Genomic DNA, 19,631 nt, shown 5'->3' on the forward strand with positions numbered 1-19,631 from the left:
ATTTAATTTACATGGTTTAGGTAGTATTTTATTAAACTAAGTAAAAAATTTATATAAGTATTACATGTTTTAGATAAATATTTTTTATTATTAAATATTATTACCTTTAGATTATTTTACAACTTTTATGTTAAGTCTGTATATATTGTGCTGATAGAGCTGTTTATTAAAAATACATCAATCATATGCAGATGGTTCAAGTGATGTAATGGAAGTTAGATGATTAAATTCATCAAAAAACTGTTGTTTTAACTTGTATAAAAATAAGATTGAAAACTTTATATAGTTTCAAGTGTTTGATTATGTATTTTAGAATAAATTTAGATTAAGAGTTTGATTTAGAAAAGTCAGGAAATTTTCTTAGCTTGGTCTGTGGCAACCCTGCATCCTTTTGTATTACCTCATTACAACATTTAAAGCTATATGTTTGTTGAAGTTGAATTAAGTGAATTGTTTATCATCTTTAAGATTTTCAGAGCTTTTAAAAAACAAAAGTAAATTTTTTATCAGTATTTGTTTTCATTAGTATTTAACACCTTTTTTTAAAATTGTGCTTAAAGTTTAACCTTACTTAAATTAGTTTAAGCTTATTATTTTTTTAAAGAAACTCAGACCTTTTATACATTGCTAGGTTTAAAAAATTAACTTTATGTTGAAAATAATATAAGTAAAAAAATTAATTTATATTCAGTTAAGTTTTATAGTAAAATCAATTAATTAAGTTTTTATTTATTTTTATTGTATTAGTAAAAAGCTATGGGCATAAGGAGGGGGTCCAACACTTTTTTTTACTAAAAATAACATTGGATCTTATATAAAATCTGGAGTACAAACTACACGCCAGTTTTTATAGAGTTCAAAAATCTTATTTAATTTTTTAGATATTGTAATTTTTATAAAAAGTTTCAGACACAAACATATGGACTGCAAATTTTTCGGGGTCAATTTTTTCAGATATTTTAAAAATCACTAAAAAGCTATCTTCTCTTTCATTTTTGAGCTTGACCTCAAACTTTCAGAAAACGTTCCTTTTATAGTTTAATAAACTTTGTATGTTGGAATTTTAAAAATATTAAAAATAAAATTTTTAATTAAAAAACCAAAAAAAAAGTGTTTTTTTTTTAATAATTTTTTTTTTCAAAATTAAAAAATTTTCTGCATTCAATCTTTTTACAATTTAATAATACACTTTCTGTGAAAATTTGAAGAAGATTAATTTATAAATGAAGGAGGAGATATATTTTTAGTGAAATGGTCTTTTTTTCATTTTTAGTTGGCACCTTGTATTAGGAACCTATTGAGTTCACCAACTTTGATCGATCATACCTCAAAAATTACTTAGAACTTTTTAAGCAGTTAGAAATGTAAAAATGTCTGATAGCTCAAATAATACCAAATAAAATCAGATCAACTTGTAAAAATTAAGGTGGACCCCCTCCCCCTATTCCTTAAGGTTAGTATTAAGATAACTATTAGTGCAATTAATACATGGAATTTTAGTTGAAGTTGAAATTTTAACACATTCAAAGCTTGTTAACTTTTGGTTTAAATGTTGCATAGTTGTTTCTTTTTAAACATGACAGTACAAATGTTTATTACAAATAGTACGAATGTTTTACAAGCATAAAAAAAGGATCATGCAAAATAACTTCCATGCTAAAGTGAAGCTATACAAGTATAACTCTTTGCCAAAGTTTCAGTCTGTGCTAAAGTAACACAGTCCTTTTCTGACCAGTTCCCATATATGGTCACTATGGACAGATTTTAATCACTCAAGACAGTCTTTTTGACTGAAAGAGTGACAACCCTGAATTTTTCAAAACATAAAAATTGATCCTCTTTTAGATATAAAGTATGAAAGCATATATTAACAGTACTGCACTTAATGATGTAAAGATAAGATAAAAAAAAAATTAATTACTATTTTATATATTTTAAATATTCTATGTATTTGAATAAAATTTATTTCTAGTTTTTATATTAGAATATTTTTATTGAGTAATTTTGTCAATTCAAATAGTTTTGAAATAGGGACTATGGTGCACAGTAAGAAAGTCACTGAAATCAAATGTACTAAGTAGATAACTTAATATAACAAAAAAAAATTGTTAAAGTTGCATGAATAATTATAATTTGTTAAGTTAAACATTGTTTTATTATTAAATTATTATTAAATCAATAAATATGTAATTTTCTCCTTGGATGCAAGTTAAGATCTTAGATTGTTACTCTTGAAATAAATTAAAAGTATAGATAACTCTAGCCTTTCAAACTGTTGAGTACTTGACTCCATAATTTTTACCATAGCTAGGAATTTAAGATAGTATTTTCTGTGTAATTTTATTGAAAAAAAAGTTGTTTAATAGCTTATTGAGTAGAATTGTGTATTTTATCTCAACTTTCAAAGTAATACTTAAGCCAAGTTAACTAATAACATGGCTATTTTGATTGAAACAACTAACTCATAATACTATTAAAAGTTCTATATTTTAAGGTTTACTGGGAATCTGACATTTTTTTGAAATGTTTTTAAAACAAAACTATGAACTGAAACTTTTTTAGTTGTCAGTTTTCTCAGAAATAAAAATAAATATTAAAAATACAATTGGTGTTTTTAAATTATATTGTTAGAATGAACTTTGTGTTATTTAAATACAACTTGCAACTTAACAAATTGCTATTTTTAATAACACTTGCCCCATTGAATACAATACCAAAACTACAATATCGATAATAATTTCAAAGTTCTCAAAAGGTTTGCCGAGGTGAGCTTTATAGTTTGGAATCAATGCTCATTAGTAAGAAATGGAAAGGTAGCCCTACTAAAAATTTATTGACTCAGTTATTGTTATTAATTTTTGTTTTACTAGCATATTTTTTATAACTTTGTACAACTACGTCATAATTTTTAAAGATTTTCATGTCAATTTTTAAAATTGTTTTACAATTAATTTAACTTTTAAAAAAAGAATCAAGTAGATTTCAAAGGCTTTAAGCTTTACAACTTTAAGCTAATATTTGAAAATGAAAAATGTGTTTTTGTTAAGTTGGAATTGGTATTCAAATATTTAGTTTTTATTTTCTGATAGGATTGCCAAACCTTCAGGATTTTCCAGATATTTTGAATTTTTTGAAACAACAGGATAATAGTTTTTTTTTTAAGCTAACTCAGGATAGCTTTTTCATAAAAAACTTGGAATAGTTATGACGTTTTTAGAAAATCTCAAGACATATTTTTTTCTAGGTCTTAAATGTGTTTCATTATTTTCAGTTATTTATACAACCAATTTTATTCAAGATCTTGATTTTTATTGATTCAGAAATACTTATTTAAATTTTTTAACCTTGAGGCTAGTTCTTCACTATTCTTTGTATTCAGTTTTTTTTTAAGTGTGTGTTTAAACAAATAGATGAAATAGATTTTACACTTTTTGATTACATTGTTTCAGATTATAAACATTCAAATTCCTAATAAAAAAATATATTTTAAGGGAAATTTGTTCCTTAGTTCTTCTAACTTTTTTTTGCAGGTGTATTTAGAGTTTTTTTTATCTTGATTGAGTTAAACTTAAAAACGCTGAATTTATATGAATAGTATTTCTTCTTAGTTTAGTAAACATTAAATGTAGAACCATACCTATATGACAACTTCATTTTTTTATTCAAAAGAAAATGACATGAAGTATAAGTAGTATAAGAAGCAAATTTTTTTAGGGCTTAAATAAAACTCAGGGTGACTAAGGATTGTTTAAGGTCACTCAGTACAGTTTTTGATCACTCAAGTTGTTTCTTTGATTCATAGAGTAGCAGCCCTGTTCTGCGCTGGAGACCTCAAACTTTCTAAATTTTTTTGATACATTTTTTTAAATTGAAAAATAAGAACTTTGTTCAAACAATTTTTTTTTGTTTGTTTTTGTGAAAAATATGTTTATACTGATTTATCTAAATTTTATAACAGTTAGACTAAGGAAGTTTTTAATCTAACGCTTAAATTTTGTTTAAAAGAGATGTTTTAGTGAAATAGTTAATGTGTTGCCTTTTTAGTTAGTGCCTTCCATAAGGAAAATTTATAAATTTTAAATCTTAGAAGTTTTAACTTTAAAAATGTTAAAGAGTCTTTAATAGGTAAGTTATTTATGTAAACAAAAGGACTAAAAATGTTGAATTGTATTCATTTGATATTTTTTTAAATTTTTATTCAGTTACACAACTTTTTTTCTAATTTTTTATTACAATACATGCATTTTAGTGCTCTTTTTGTTAAGTACCATAATTTCTTTATAGTTAATTTGTTCTATGCCAACACAACAAAATGTGCCTTAAGTGACTTATGAAAAAGAAAGTTAAGTTTCAGTAAAAATGCTTAAAATAGTAACTTGTTTTATATAAAACATAAATTGTTTTTATTATTTTTTTTTGTTTCTTCATATTTTGATGTATTAAAGTTTTATGATTTATAGTGATAAACACTTATAAAAATAAGAGAGCAACTTAATTATTAAACAAGATTTAACTAATAGTTTTTATTCAATCTACAATGTTTCACTATAAAAAAAGTTCCTCAGGGTTATTTAAGTTTTTACTATTAACTACAAAGTTTCCACAAAACCTAGAATCCTGGAAAAACCAAAAATTTTAAAGATTTTTTACATGTTAAGTATCAAAATTATGGTTAGATACCAAAAATTTACCATAAATATTAAAAAATTCATTAAAAAAATCATTTGAAGTAGCTTTACAATGTCTTTAAATTTTGTTATACTGTTCAAGACAGTTTTCAACCTTAAGTTAATTAAATACTAAAAATGGACCAAAAAACATGTTTTTTTGAAACCTGGAAGAAATTTACAAAAAATATTTGGCAACCCTACAGTTATGTATTACACTTCATGACATCAAAATCTTGACATAATGAAATTTCTAATTACTAGTATGTATAATTAAAATATAGTCCAGGCAAGCACTTTCTTATAAAATATTGTACTTTAAATTTAGACTATATTTAGTAAAATTTACCCTTTTTTCATTTAGTTAGTTATTATTAAGTTCTACTATTTTTGAAAATTATTTATTGGTAATTATTATATTAAAATTTGGAAGTAAAATACAACATAAGCTCATTTTTCATATATTATACGTTTTATAGCATACACCAATAAACAATTTAAGTTTTCCTTAAATTTTTTAAAGTTATGTACTTGATAAAAATAAATACTTATAGATTTTTTTTTTCAATATGAGTGAAATGATTAATGGTAGAAGAAGATCATTAAGAAATTCATCCCAGCAAAGTTCTACAGCACTTATACCTGTTGTTACAGATTCTCCAGCTATAAACCAAAATAACATTCCAACTGATATTATTGGTATGTACTTACTGATTAAGCTTTCAATATAAAAATATATAAACTCATTTAACAACTTAAGAAATTTTCACTTACCAAAAGTTTTAAAAATTGTTTGTAATGTTCAAATGTGTTTATGCATGTTTATTGTTAGAACTTGTAGTCAACTAAAATTTAACTTTATTTAAGACCTCACTTGTGTTCCAACACCACCTCCACAAAATGACAACAGAGTGATTGATTTGACTCAAGACAACTCCCTCAGGAGTAGCCAAAGTGGAATATGTAGACGAAGAAGGAACAGACAGCAGAATAATAGAGTAACCAGACAGCAATTTAATGAAGTAAGAAATAGTTGTTAAATTCATAATTTTTTTTAATTCAAAGTTTTACTGTTTAAAAATAATTTCAGTTGTAGGAAAACTTTTCTCTTATCTATATGAATAATTTGTTTATTTATGTAAAATGTTGTTAAACTTTTTAGAAAATTGTTTACATTTTCAGTAACAAATATGTTTGACAGCACTAAACATTTGTAACAAACCATAGCACTTGCTTAGTTTAATACAACTAATAAAATTTATTACTAGTGTTGCTGCTCAGGCATAATTTATTGGTTATATAATTGGCAATCCTATACTTAAAGATTTTTAAAAACAATAAATGATATTACAAACCTTCTTTTGATTTATAAATTACAAAATATACAAATATCATATACTTTCGTTGCTTTTTAATTATGGGTTAAGCAAGGTAATGCGGAATCAAGGCCTACAACAAAATCTTTAGTACACAAGGTAATATTTAGCTTCAGAACAACTTGCGTAAATCTAAAATTTTGTTAAACTTTTTACTACAAACATCTTAAATTTTGCTTAAAATTAGATTTTCAGTAAACAGTAGTGTTAGTGCTTATCAAATAATTATTTCATAATTTATATTTTCAAAATAATCTAAAAACTTTTCAAAATTAGGCAGCTCAAAGATTTTTTTTCAGTAAATATGAATAGCAGATTAAAAAAGATGACCAAAAATTATCTAGATCAGGGTTTCTTAAGCTTTTTTTTCAGAAGTTTACCTTTAAAGAAATTGAAAATAGATTTTTTTTAAAAGCTATTGCCCTCTCCAACTAGATTTCTTAAAACACTACCCTTAAATACACCTAAAACTTTTTTTTGCTCTTCACCATAAACTTCAGAATATCTAGTGTAAGTTTCAAATTATGGTCTCATGGCTCCCCCTTTTACAGCCTATAGCCCCTTAGATTTCTGAATTTTTTTGTAGTATCTAGTATATGTTTCAAAACTACTATTACAACGCCTAAAAACTTTTTTATTTTATTTTTTGCTTTTCATCGAAAACTTGACAATATCTAGTATAAGTTTCAAATTATGACCTTTTGGTCCCCCTTTGGCCCCTTTACTGCTCATGGCCCCCTAAATTTCTGTTGGCTAAGTTTGGAAAACACTGATCTATAGCAACAAAGAATTTTTCCAATAATGAATGTTTAATGTTACGAAACAGATAAGATTTTCCATTACATAAATCTATTACATTTGGGTCCGGATCCAAGCAAAAAACAGCGAGTTTTGGATATTGTTATAAACAATAAAAAAGACTGTACATACAACTAAACATGTAAATTTTTCCTTGTCACAGAAGTAGTTAAACTAGTTAAAATTTCAATAATTTTTTATTTAGCCAATTAATGTTAGTATTTGTTTTTGCAAACTTTTTTTCTTATAGTTTTAATCTATAAATATGTTCTAATAGATAAAAATGAGATATTGTTTTTATATTACTATATTGTTTAGTGTGCAATGTTGGACTCAGGCATTTAAAACCTGAGCCACTTAAACAGGACACACAAGAAGAAAAATAAATAAGATATACTTTTTATTCAACCATTTGATATAAAAAATAAATATAAACTAAAAATTAAACAAAGTTAAACTTATACAGAAATCATTAAAAAATTTAAACTTATTTGTTTAATATTAAAGGCAATATTTTAGCACATACAAAAAAGAAATAGTAAATGCACACCCATAAGAAAATATAACCAAGAGAAGCATTTTTTATAAACCATAACACATTTGTACAATACTAAGAAAAGTAAATTAGTCTGTTAGGGGGAGGCATAGGGAAATAAAAATTATTAATATTGTAGGTAAAAAAATGGAAGAATCAGTATTTAGTTTAGATGAGATAAATATTATAATTTTTTTTAAATTGTTTTTAGTGGAAAGTTATTGAATTTTACTGATATTTATAGTATTCAAATTAAATCTTTTAGTTTTAAGCAAACATGTTTCACCTTTTTTCACGATACCACATCCTATGGTAACTTGTTCAACATAGTCTTTGCTCTGTGAAAAAATGAATCTGCCACTGACTGTTGTTAGAATTATGTATGCATTTTATTTTTCATTTATATTTTCTTAACTGACCTTTATTATGGGAAAACTGAGAAGTTGACTAAAAAAATCCTTATATTTGCCATTAATAATTTTATAATGAGTAAATAAGTAGAATTCCCATCTTATCTTCTATATTCTAGAGGTATCAATCCAAGTTTAACCATTATTTTATTATATGATGTATTGAATATGTTACAGCAATTACATTTAAACGGATAAAATTTCTTCGCACAGACTCAATTTTATTAATGTCTTTTTTTATTCAGGGTGACAAAATTTGGGTATTGTGTTCAAGCTTCGGACGAACGTATATTTTAAATAGGTATGTCAGAATAGTAGCTGAATTAGTTTAAAAACTTTTCGATATTTGATATGATGAAGTTTGTGCAACTTTATTTTACAAGTGATTTGGGAACGGGTCAAACATGCACAAATGGACACTTTTGCACGGAGGGTCACTTGTGCACCAACGATCATTTTTGCACAAGAGTAAAAAAAAAATTAAACATAAATAATTCGACCAAAGGTAAGGATTATGGGTAACAGAGATAGTAAAAATAATAAACGAAAATTACTTAACTAAAGTTGTTGATAAAATAAGCAAGAAAAAAAAAGATTAAACACATTAATAAAAAAACAAAAAAGAAGAACAAAAGTTATTGACCAAGGTTAAGGATAAAAGTGATAGCAAAAACAATAATATTTTTATAAAAAAATAAAACAAATTAAAAAAACAACCTGTGCAAAAGTATACCTTCTTGCAAATTTGATGCCGTGCAAAAATGTCCTTATGTGCATATTTGACACCTACCCAAATAATTTATGCGTTCATTCCATTTTAAATTTTCAGAGATATGTATTCCTAAATCCTTAAAAACTTTAACTGTTTGTGTCTTATTGTTACTGAATCGAAAGCTTTTTTTAATTTAGTGTAAACTACTTAAATAAACTAGTTTTTGAGATAAGGAACTATCCATCGTTCGGGACAAAACCAAATTGTTTATTTGATAGTAAATTATAGTCAAAAAGGTGATTAAGAATTTTTAGATATAATGTGTTCAAAAATTCCAGAAAAGCCACTAGTTAAAGATATTGGCCTATAATTTAACGCGCTGTGCTTGTTACCTTTCTTTTGGACTGGAATGAAAAAAGATGTTTTCTATTGTTTTGGTACTTTAGCTAATTCTATAGAGTAATTGAAAACTAATGAAAGTGGAAAAGTTATTGATGGAATTGCATACTTAATAAAATAGGGCGGGATATTTTCTGTGGTTCTGTTGATTTTAACTTTTATGTGGTTAATTGAATTTATAATGTCTTCATAAGTTTTCAAAAAGTTATCCATTTTACTACAATTTTTTGAGCTTATATAAAACTTTAGTAGTTATCATCTTAAAAATTTTATTTTGAAAACTTCTGTTAAAAAGTAAGGCTATTTCAATTCTGAGGCTACTGTTTTATCATTGTCATATAAAAGGGGTGTTGCAGTACCTAATACAAGTTTAGATTTTAAATAACTATAAAAAAATTTAGATTTGGGTCTTTGCAGAAATTTTCTTTATAATTAAAATTGTATTTTTTAATGGCTAGTTGATATTCTTTTGACTTATTTTTATGATCTTTAAAAAAATATTTATTTGTTTTACTTTTTTTTGTACAGAATAAGTTTTTCTTTAATAATTTTTCAATGTGAGATGGATATTTCGTTCTTATTTTATTTATAGAATAAATAGGTATAAAACGTTTAATTGAGGTTTGAATTAAGCTTATGAATTGGTCATAAAAATGTTGGAGACTTATTAAGGCCATAGGGGGGGGGGGGGGGGGGTAGAAGCCATTTTTTGACCAAAAATAACATATAGACTTATATTATAGTAAATTTCATAATCTTTCAGATGCTTTTTTTAGATTTTAAAAATATTAAGTAACTTTTTTTTATGACCGGTTATATAAAGGGTATACAAAGGGTAACTTTAAAGCCGTTTTTATCGAGTTTTTAAAAACGGGCTTTAAAATCTATCTTCTCCTTCATTTTTCAAGCAATCTTCTTCAAATTTTCAGCAAATGTTCCTTACATTATGAGAAAAAAACGTTATTTGTGAATTTTAATAATTTTAAAAAATAAAAATTTTATGACAAAAAAAAAAAGTGATTTTTTATCAAAAAAATTAAAAAAAAAAGGTATTTTTACTTGAAATTTTTTAAAGTCACAAATAACGTTTTTTTGTTATTGTATAAAGAATAGACTGTGAAAGTTTGAAGAAGATTGCTTAAAAAATGAAGGAGGAGATAGATTCTGAATGCATTAGTCTTTTTTCACCGTTTTAGTTTTTCCTTCCCCATAAGGAACCTGTTATGCGGCCCGACTTTGGCCGGTTATATCTCAAAAACTAATTCGAATTTTTAAAAACGGTAAAAAGCAACTTGAAGCTTAGTAAAAACTCTATAAAATAAGATCAACTTGTAAAAAACATGGCCTACCTCCCCTATGGCCTTAACTTGTAAAATAATGTGGTCCAATCATTTTTTGACAGGTAATTATTAAATTATTAATGTTTTCAAAACCTGCCTTTTTTAAAATCAAATGAATCTTTTTTAGCATTAGGTACTTGTTGACTTTCAACTTTAAATTTAAATGAAATCAAGTTATGGTCACACATATTTATTGATAGAAAAGTAATTGAATGAGGTATGATTCAATCAAGACCAAAATTATTGCAAATAAGTCAACAAATAGTTTTAGATGATTAGATCAAGTATGTTTACATTTTTATGTGTTGTATTTTCTATTACCTAAGTTAATAATTATCCGTGCAAAATTTAAGAAAACATTAATGGGATTCATTGTAGTCTGTGCTAGGAATTGTTAAATTTATGTTTGGGCAGACAGATTAAAAAAAAACATATAAAAATAGTCATCTCGAAAAAAAAAATAATTATTTTAAATACATTTTAACAGTCAGTGCACATTTTGCAGACAGTGGGGGAAGGTAGACACAGAAAAACATTATTTTTAATTTTTTTCAATTACGTCTATACATATATATGTATTCAAAATTTATGTTGTTAATAGATTAACAAAAGTTGTATATTTTAAATAACTCAGTTAAACTTCCTTTTGAATATTTATATTTTCAAATGTATAAAAAGCTCAAGATTTTTTTGAGGCTTTAAAAGATTTTTTTTAAATATTTGCGACCTACATTTATTGACAGTAAAATTTGTACAATTTTTTTTTTTTTTTCAAAAAAATTACAAGGTTAATTATTATAATTACAAAGCATATGTAGAAAATGAATTAAAACCAAGAAATAAAAAATACAATTCAATGGATTAAAAGTACTCACAAAAACAATAAATTACTTGATAATAACATCGTACGCAAAATTAATCTTATATAATTGTGCCAAAATTATTTTTGATTTTCAGACTGTACAAAACGACTTAGTGATTGTAGTAGACGGAGCAGATGTAGTGGAAGACCTCACCAATTCACCTGTTGCAGACAAGCGAGTGCCAGATGTTCACATAGACCTGCTTGATGATGACGATGAGGACGATATTCAGTTTGTTGGATCAGAAGAGGTTGCTTGGATGCAATGTTCCAATGCTAATTGTAAAGTTGGCGTTTTTAATCAGGTTTGTATGTTTGTTATCTAATATATGTCTTGTTTTTTATAACTTTACTTGATTTTCAATTTGTTCGTATATAGATTTATTGTAGTAGCATCTTTTTTTAGAAAATCTACAATGTTTTGAAATTTAAAATTTGTAAGAAAATTATTTAATTTCTTGTCACGAATATTTTGTTTAAAAATATTCATTGCTAAAAGGTGATGATATAGTTTTCTATAAAAATATATCAATTGTTATTAAAATTAAGAATACTAATTTAATATGAATTTTTATACTTAAGCTAATTGTTTTGTTAAACATTAATTAAGGCCATTAGGCTTAATTATTTTTAATCATATAGTAAATTATTCAAATTGTTATAATAAATTTATTTTCAAACTTACTTCATAAATGTTAAAATTGTGGACATAATTTGTATTCTAGTGTTTTTAAATTATATTAGAAATAAGTATATGGTTTTTTTCAAGACTTGTTGTTAAGAAATTATTTCATACTATGCCTTCTCAAACATCTAATGCAAGCTATAAAAAGATCTGCGTTTATAAAATACCACTGAAGTTTTATACTTATAATAGGTAGCATAACTTATACATTACTACAAATACAAATAAGTTTTGTTTTAATTTGAAACTGTTTGTTTTACGTATATGCATGAAGGCTAATCAATAATAAATTTATTTAACATGTTTTTTCAACGTTTTTTAAGTTAGAAACCTCAAATGTTTAGAAAATTTCATTGCATATTTAAAGTGTATTTATATAAATTGTTCAAACAGTACTGTGCCAATAAAAGACAAAGTGTTTAAAAAGTACTATTTTGATAAGAATTTTTTTAATAATTACAAAAGTTTGTGTATTTATTTATAAGAATTTAAATGAAATTTAAAACGATTGCTCACAACTGTAGGAGAAAATATATTTTTATGATAAAGTCTTTTTTTTTGTTTTACTTTTCTCTTTTTTTAAAGCTTATTGAACCAATCGACTTCGATATGAACATAGTCAAGTATTGAGGTTTTTTTTCTTGTTTTTAAATTGCCCAATTTCAACATTAAGTTTATATTATTCTTTTAACTTTATATATTACTTTAAAGAACGTTCCATTGTTTTAATAAGTATTTTTTTTATCAGATTTTTTTAATTTGTTTTTCAAGTAAACTTTCTTTTTTAATTTCATTTTTAAATTTTGTAATTTTAAAACTAGTTTATAATTTTAGCTAATACTATACGATAGTGCATAACCTGAAAATTTGTTTCTTTGGTAATTAATTGAAACATTATTTTAAACTTCAACTAAAGTTTAAGATACATCTAAAACATGTTTTTTATTGTTTGCACTACCATGTAATCGCACAATCCAATAAGGCATATAGCTCAACAAAGTACTAACATATATTTTAAAGTTAATTATTGTTCTTTTTTTTTTTTTGAACTTTTTAGATATGTCATCTTAAACTAGAGAAAGTTTCCTTAATAAAAAAATTAAAATAATTTACATTTATTTTAAGCTGTTGAGTTTTGTTTTTGATAAGAACATTCAACGTTAAGAAAACATTATTAAATAAATTTAGATATAAAAAGAAAAATGTGGTAGTAAGGAGAAAAAGTAAATTAGTTTTATTAAAAAAAAAAAAAATGCCCTATCGTATTTTACAACTATAATTACTCGCTTTTGAAATGAACACTTCAAAAACAAACCAATATGCATTTATATGACAAAAGTATGTTCTTTAAAAGAAAAAAAGAAGTCATAGTTAAAAAAAAAAAATAATTATATTTTGAAGTTGGGAAATTTTATAAAAAATCACTTATAAACTTTATTACATCTATCCGACTTTGATATATGAAGTATATTTAAAATTACTACAAACCTAAAAGATTTGTAAAAAGGCAGTGGGTAGTTTATCTAAAAGTTTTCAAAGTAAATTCCAAGTTGTAAAAGAATTATTTTTACCCCACCAACCTCTTTTTTTTTCTTAAATTTAATTTTGCTTTATAAAAGCTTCAATTACCCATTTCATTTTTAGTGAGTTCAATAGGGTCTTAAAGAAGGCGCAAACAAAACAAGTGAATAGATTTAAAATTTATTAAGGATTTTATTTTAATAAAAATCAATCTTCTTAATCAATAAAAAAATTTTTTTAATTGTATCAGGGTTCGTGCGCGTCAGGCTAAATCAGGCTAAGTCAGGCTAAATCAGTTTTTTTGAAAAAAGTTGAAAAACGTCAGGCTAAATCAGTTTTTTATTTAAAAATTTGAGAATATCAGTTTTTCTCAGTTCAAGTGCTTGAAAAATTTTGATAAAAAAAAATTGAGAAAAGTTTTTAAGATCAAATGAGATGTGAATTTATTTCTAAATAAAGATTTAGTTATTAAAGACAAAATCAGTTAGTATTTGTAAAAATAAACGCTTAAAACCGTTTGTTGAATCTCTAAAAAAATTTTAAGAGTCTTCATAATTTAGTTTTGAGTAGATTATATACGTCATAATTATGAAAATTTATTAAACTAATACAGTTTAAACATTACAGTTTGGTTCAACAACTTAGCTGTTTGTTTGAATTTTAATACTCCTGTAAGCGTTTCATTTTGAATTTTAATAAAACACGACATTTCACGTCGTTTTAATATAAATCTTCTGGTTATAATGTTTTTACTTAGTGATTAATTAAATAAAAAAATTGTATTTAGTAATATATATTAAATTTTTACACTAGTAATAGATTATATATAACACTTATTTTAAAACTTATAACTGAAATTGTTATGTTAAGAGCATATGGAGGGGTCAATCACCCTTTTCACAACTTAGTCTTATTTTATTGAGTTATAGCTAAGCTATGAGTTGCTTTTTGCAGATTTTTAAAGCTCAAAATATGTTTGAGATAAAGCTGACTGAAGTCGGAGACTATGATAGTACTAATCAAGACCCCCCAATACCTAAAATTACTACTAAAGGGGATTTTTTTTACTTTGAAAAAATGTCAGGCTAAATTGGTCTCAGTCAGAATAAATGAAAAAAATTTCGCGCACGAACCCTGTTGTATGTAAATCTAATATTAATAATTAAATTCTTTAATTGTAGGAAATTTTAATTAAAAAAATCAAAAAACTACCTTGACTATGTTTTATAATGACTTTATTCGTCTAATGATTTTATTCTAAACTATAAGCTTTAAAAACAATTTAAGAAATGATTTTTGAAAATTTTAGGTCTATAGCTCAGAATTTCATGAAGTAGGTAGAATTTTAGTTAATTTTTAATTAACTGCTTAAATTTTTTTTCATGCAGTCCATATGGCAAACTTTTTACATAAATGACTTTCAAAAGATCTGAAAAGTTAACTAACATTTTTATGTTCTATAAAACCGTCTTATAACCCAATGATAAATTTTATATTAGAAAAGCATTTACTCTAATGTTGACTTAATTTAAATTATTAACAATGTGACCGAATAGTTTATTAATTTAAAATAAAAATTAAATTAGTTGTAAAAGTTTCAACAAAAAATATTCTTACATAAAATTTCTTAAGTTGAACATTAAAACAAAGGTAAATATTCGATAACAGACTGATGTAGATGAAAACACAACTGAGTTGTTTGCCGCACATTGCGGTTTCATCTTTTGCAAAAAGTGCGCTGAATCGCTGAAAAAAACTGCCCGTTCCAAATGTCCTCACTGTGGAAAGAACTTCAATGCAAATCACTTCAGCCGCATTTTTGTGTGAAGATCTTTTTCTGTACAATTTGAGGTTGTTCAGGGATAAATTTTATGAACTTTGCATCAGAATATTTCTGACTTGATAAATCTATTTGCTGGGTTTTTATTCCTTTATTATTTTTGCGAATGATTTCGTTTAATAAGTTATAAGTTTATAAATAGTAACAAGTGTCTAATTTTATAATTGTTAACTACTTATTTAAGAAATCAAAAATATATAACTGTTTAGGTTATGAGATTTTTTTTTAAATTAAAATAAGAGTTAGTCATTATATCTTTTTTTATTAAAATTAACTACATCGCAAGAGTTAGCAATAGTTAATTTCAAGCAATTTTATATATAAAATAAAACTCAAGTTTCTATTGAAAATATGTTTCCTTCAAACTAAATTTTTGAAATTGTTAGATTATTTACTTTTTTACAAGTTTATCCCTACAGGTGAATTTAAATTTGTATTTATTTAGTTTTATACCTCCTAAATGTAAAAAAAGATATAAAAATGATGTGTACAGTTTATAGAATTTTCGAAAAGTTTAAGAAGAATAAGCTTACAAAGTGTATACTTAAAAAATAAAGTTTGTTTTTGAATAAATATGTATAATGAAATTACTAAAAGTTATCATTATTTCAAAGTTTTTCTAAATTATTTATACTTTGTAAATTGTATGTTTTTTTTTAAGTTAAGTAAAATTTTAAGTTTTTTAAAGGTAAGTAACATTTCGTAACAAATTTTCCATTTAAATAGTAAAAATAAATAGATTTAGCTGCATTTTTTTTGTTTAATTTTTAGATAAAAATTTTAACAATAACTTAAGTTTACAATTAGATACTTAAAAAGAAATAAAAACGAACGCTATACTTTTCAGTTGAAATTTACAAAAGCGCTGTCTGTTTTCTATTGTATTTAGTTTCAATCTAACAACACAAAAATAAAAAGGTGGTGGTTTAATTTATGTTAATGCAGTTTTTTTTTATATAATTAGTTTAACGTGTATTAATTTACCGCTTTTTTTACTTAAAAAATATTGGAATAAAAAAGATTTGAAAATAGGGCTAGAGATCTCAAATTTTGAGTAAACCATTCTCTTTATACTTTGCAAAACTTAAGACGTTTAAATATTTAAAATAAAAGCTTAAGAATTTTAAATAAATAAAAATAGATGTTAAAGATTTTTCTAATAAAAAACCTTAACGGATTGAAAAAACTTTAATATCAGAAATCGACTTACTGAAAAAACTTAAAGATGATTGGTTAAAAAATGAAGTAGATTTTTAGGGAATAGTATAAATTTGTGCTTTCGTTTTGCTACTATAAGAAAATTATTTGAGCTCACCAACTTCGATCACTAATATCTCGAAAGTTACTTTAATTATATATTTTATTAAGAGGTCAAAAATTTCTGATAGCTAATTAATAACTCTACAAAATAAGATCAACTTGTAAAAAACCAGCTGGACATGAACCTATGACCTTAAATCACTTAATAAACAAAGTTCTTAAATATAACTGAATCATTAAAGATAAATAAATAAAGTATTTTTAGTTTTTAAGATGAATTATTTTTCACGGTTGATTTTATAATTTTGAAAATATCCTAACTTTTTTTTATTGCAAAAACTCATCAAAACGTGTGGGGCCAACTTGCTTAATTTCTGTTGAAGACGGATGTTAGTGAAAAAAGGCCAGATCTCCTTTAAGAAACCATAAAAATATTATTAATTATCAATAAATAAGTGACAATGACGAATTTTTTCTCCTATAAGTAATGCTTATGTGTTTTCTAAGAGTATTTATTTTAAACACTGCCAAATGCTGAAGACAGTGTGTGATCTAGTAAACCCTTAGAGTAAAAATAAAATTTGTTATCTTAAGCATCATTTAAGTACAGTTTTCTATAAATATAACATACTTTAAATTAAAACCTCCAGCAAAAGTCTTCGTCCAAGAAATCTTTTCTTTTATGCACAAAACGCTGCAATATTATGTCCACCAACTAGAGACATTCTAGCCTTATTATAGAACATTTAAAAAGTAAAATCATACAAGTCTTAAACATTATATATAAAAAAAGTATTGGTTTGTCATGTAAGAAAGGAATCAATATTACTTTGAATAATCTTAATCAAACAACATAGCGTTATTGATACAGCTGTAGTTTGGTATGCCAATAAAGAGCAATTAGAAAGTGTACTTTAATTCTTTGTTTTTTCATCAAACAATTTCATTTTATAGCAACAAGAAAACACAAAATATACATCAGTTAAACTTTTTAAAGTACTAACATACTGTGAATTTATTTACGCTCGATAGCTTTTTTGTGTCTTTTAAGGGTTATAAATGTGGTTGTTTCTTAATATAAAGAATATATTTAACTAATAAATCTCTAACACGTTTTAAATAATTGGATCCTGATTTATATTTGAATAACATAGGCCAAAACTAGTTATCTCCGTATTAAGAAAATTACGACCCAGCCTGATCTGGATAATACTGAAAAAAGTCTATGTTCAGCCTGATCCGGTAGATCACTACATGGTTGCGAAAAAACCTGGAATTTTTAACTATCTCTACGTGTAAAGTGTGAAAACTTTGATTTAACACAAAAAATCTACCATAAAGATATACTTTTTTGTACCATTTAATTTTTTCAATAAAAACACATGTATAGTAAGCTTCATAGTATCTTATCAATGTTGTTATACTATATAAGACAGTTTTTTACCTTTAATTTAAACTTTACTTAAATAAAATTAAAAAACTTACGAATTTAAAACCCAGGGAGAAACTCTAAAAACCTGGAAGAAATTTTCAAAAAACCTTTGGCGACCTTAAATATACCTTGTCACTACTTAAAAAAGAAATTTTTTAGTGATCATGTAGCCTTAAATAATGTGATATAAAAAAGTAATTACTGAAGAGAATATGCAAATTTACTAGAAATAATCATATTTTATTTGGTTTGATAAATTATTTTAACCATGCTTCAAAAAATACTTTGATATGATGGTAAAAAATAGAAGAAAAGTTTATTAAAAGAGATAATTCATATAAACTAATAATTATTATAACTTTAATTTTCAGAATTTAAATAGTCGTGCACACTTTGGACTATTGGACTATTTAATACCATTGCAAGAAGGTAGCTAGCTCAAAAAAGTTACGAATCTGCAAAAAAAAACCAAAAATAACGTGTGATGACGTCATACCGGGAATAGAGTAGTTTTAACTACCTTTAATTTTATATGAAAGTGTGCAGTTTTGTTAAAAATTTAAAAATAAACTGAATGCTGAAATATAATGAATAACTAAATACATGGCAATTTGTACTACTCATTGACCCCCTATAATTCTTTATGTGTGCTATTCAACTTTTATGAACCTATAAAACCTTTCATTTTAAATAAAAATATTAATTAAGAATTTATTGTTATTATACTAAGAGGGCTAAAATATATAACTTTGAAAACAGTTTCCCCAATTCAGAAAACATTTGCAAAAGTTGTTGCTTTTATTAGACAAAAATCTTAAACTTTAGGAGTTGAATAAAAAACAAAAGAGATATAAAATAAAAAAATTCACAACATTAGATAAAATTCAGATGTACAGTTACTTTATTATTGTCAACAATAATTTATATAGAATTGAGGAGTATACGTCTTTGTAAATGTTATTTCTAGCTTTGGTAGCATAAAAATTTAAGCTGTAAAAAAGAATGAAACATTTTCTTACTAAAAAAAATTGTTAAATAAAAGCTGTAAAAAAGAATCAAACTTTTTTTTACAAAACAAACTAGTTAAATAAAACAACTTAGTTAAACAACCACAAACTTTGAATATTAAGCATCAATACTTTTCAGATACAATGTAAAACATATAAATAAATTCAAACAAAAAGATTTAAAAATTTCTATATCATTGAAATAAGACTAACTTTCAAATTTATCAATGTTTTTTTTTTACAAAATTGGTTATAATATAAAAATTTATTAAAACTAGCCAGCAAAATCTCATTAAAATCTAGAAAAACATCTGTTCTGACATTATTAACAAACCTAAAAATATCCTTAGTTTTTTTATAGATAAAACAAAACTATACTGAGTCAGCCTGAGTTCAAAAATAAAACTCAAAATATCCTAGAGTTATCCAGGATACTTTGAGTGTGTGGCAACAATGTACAATTTAAATCTTTCAACTTTGCTATAAAATGCAATAAAAACTTTAACTAAGGTAAGCATTTAAAAAGACCTTTAAAGCAAGTTTTAATTTGAAAATAAAGTTCTAAAATACAATAAAAAAACTATAGTTTGTTTATATTAATCTTGAAAAAATGAAAACTTTAACTATCTTAAGCATTAATAAAATCTTGAAAACAAGTTTTAATTAAAAAATAAAGTTCTAAAATGTTTTAAAAATATATATAATTTGTTTATATTATTCTTGAAAAATGTTTATATTATTGAGTTTTTCAGTTTGTCTTCTTGTTGCAAGCCATTTGTCTTATTGT

The 19,631-nt window shown here is 24.4% G+C and overlaps 1 protein-coding gene across 2 annotated transcripts; it reads left to right on the top strand.

Annotated features, from left to right (window-relative positions):
- The first annotated feature begins 5,227 nt into the window (after nt 1-5,227).
- Nucleotides 5,228-18,333, top strand: LOC145834930 (uncharacterized). 2 transcript variants are annotated; one of them, XM_082942461.1, is made up of 5 exons: nt 5,228-5,366; nt 5,535-5,689; nt 11,195-11,404; nt 14,974-15,156; nt 18,209-18,333. In XM_082942461.1, the coding sequence occupies exons 1-4, from the start codon at nt 5,237-5,239 to the stop codon at nt 15,130-15,132; spliced, it is 654 nt and encodes a 217-aa protein (XP_082798587.1). In that variant the 5' UTR covers nt 5,228-5,236; the 3' UTR covers nt 15,133-15,156; nt 18,209-18,333. The 2 variants fall into 2 exon arrangements, with proteins under 2 accessions (XP_082798587.1, XP_082798586.1); XM_082942460.1 differs by lacking the exon at nt 18,209-18,333 and having other exon boundaries at nt 14,974-15,596.
- The last annotated feature ends 1,298 nt before the right edge of the window (nt 18,334-19,631 follow it).

This window comes from Thalia democratica, chromosome 4 (genome assembly GCF_965202585.1).
Source record: "Thalia democratica chromosome 4, ktThaDemo2.hap1.1, whole genome shotgun sequence".
NCBI lineage: Eukaryota > Metazoa > Chordata > Thaliacea > Salpida > Salpidae > Thalia > Thalia democratica.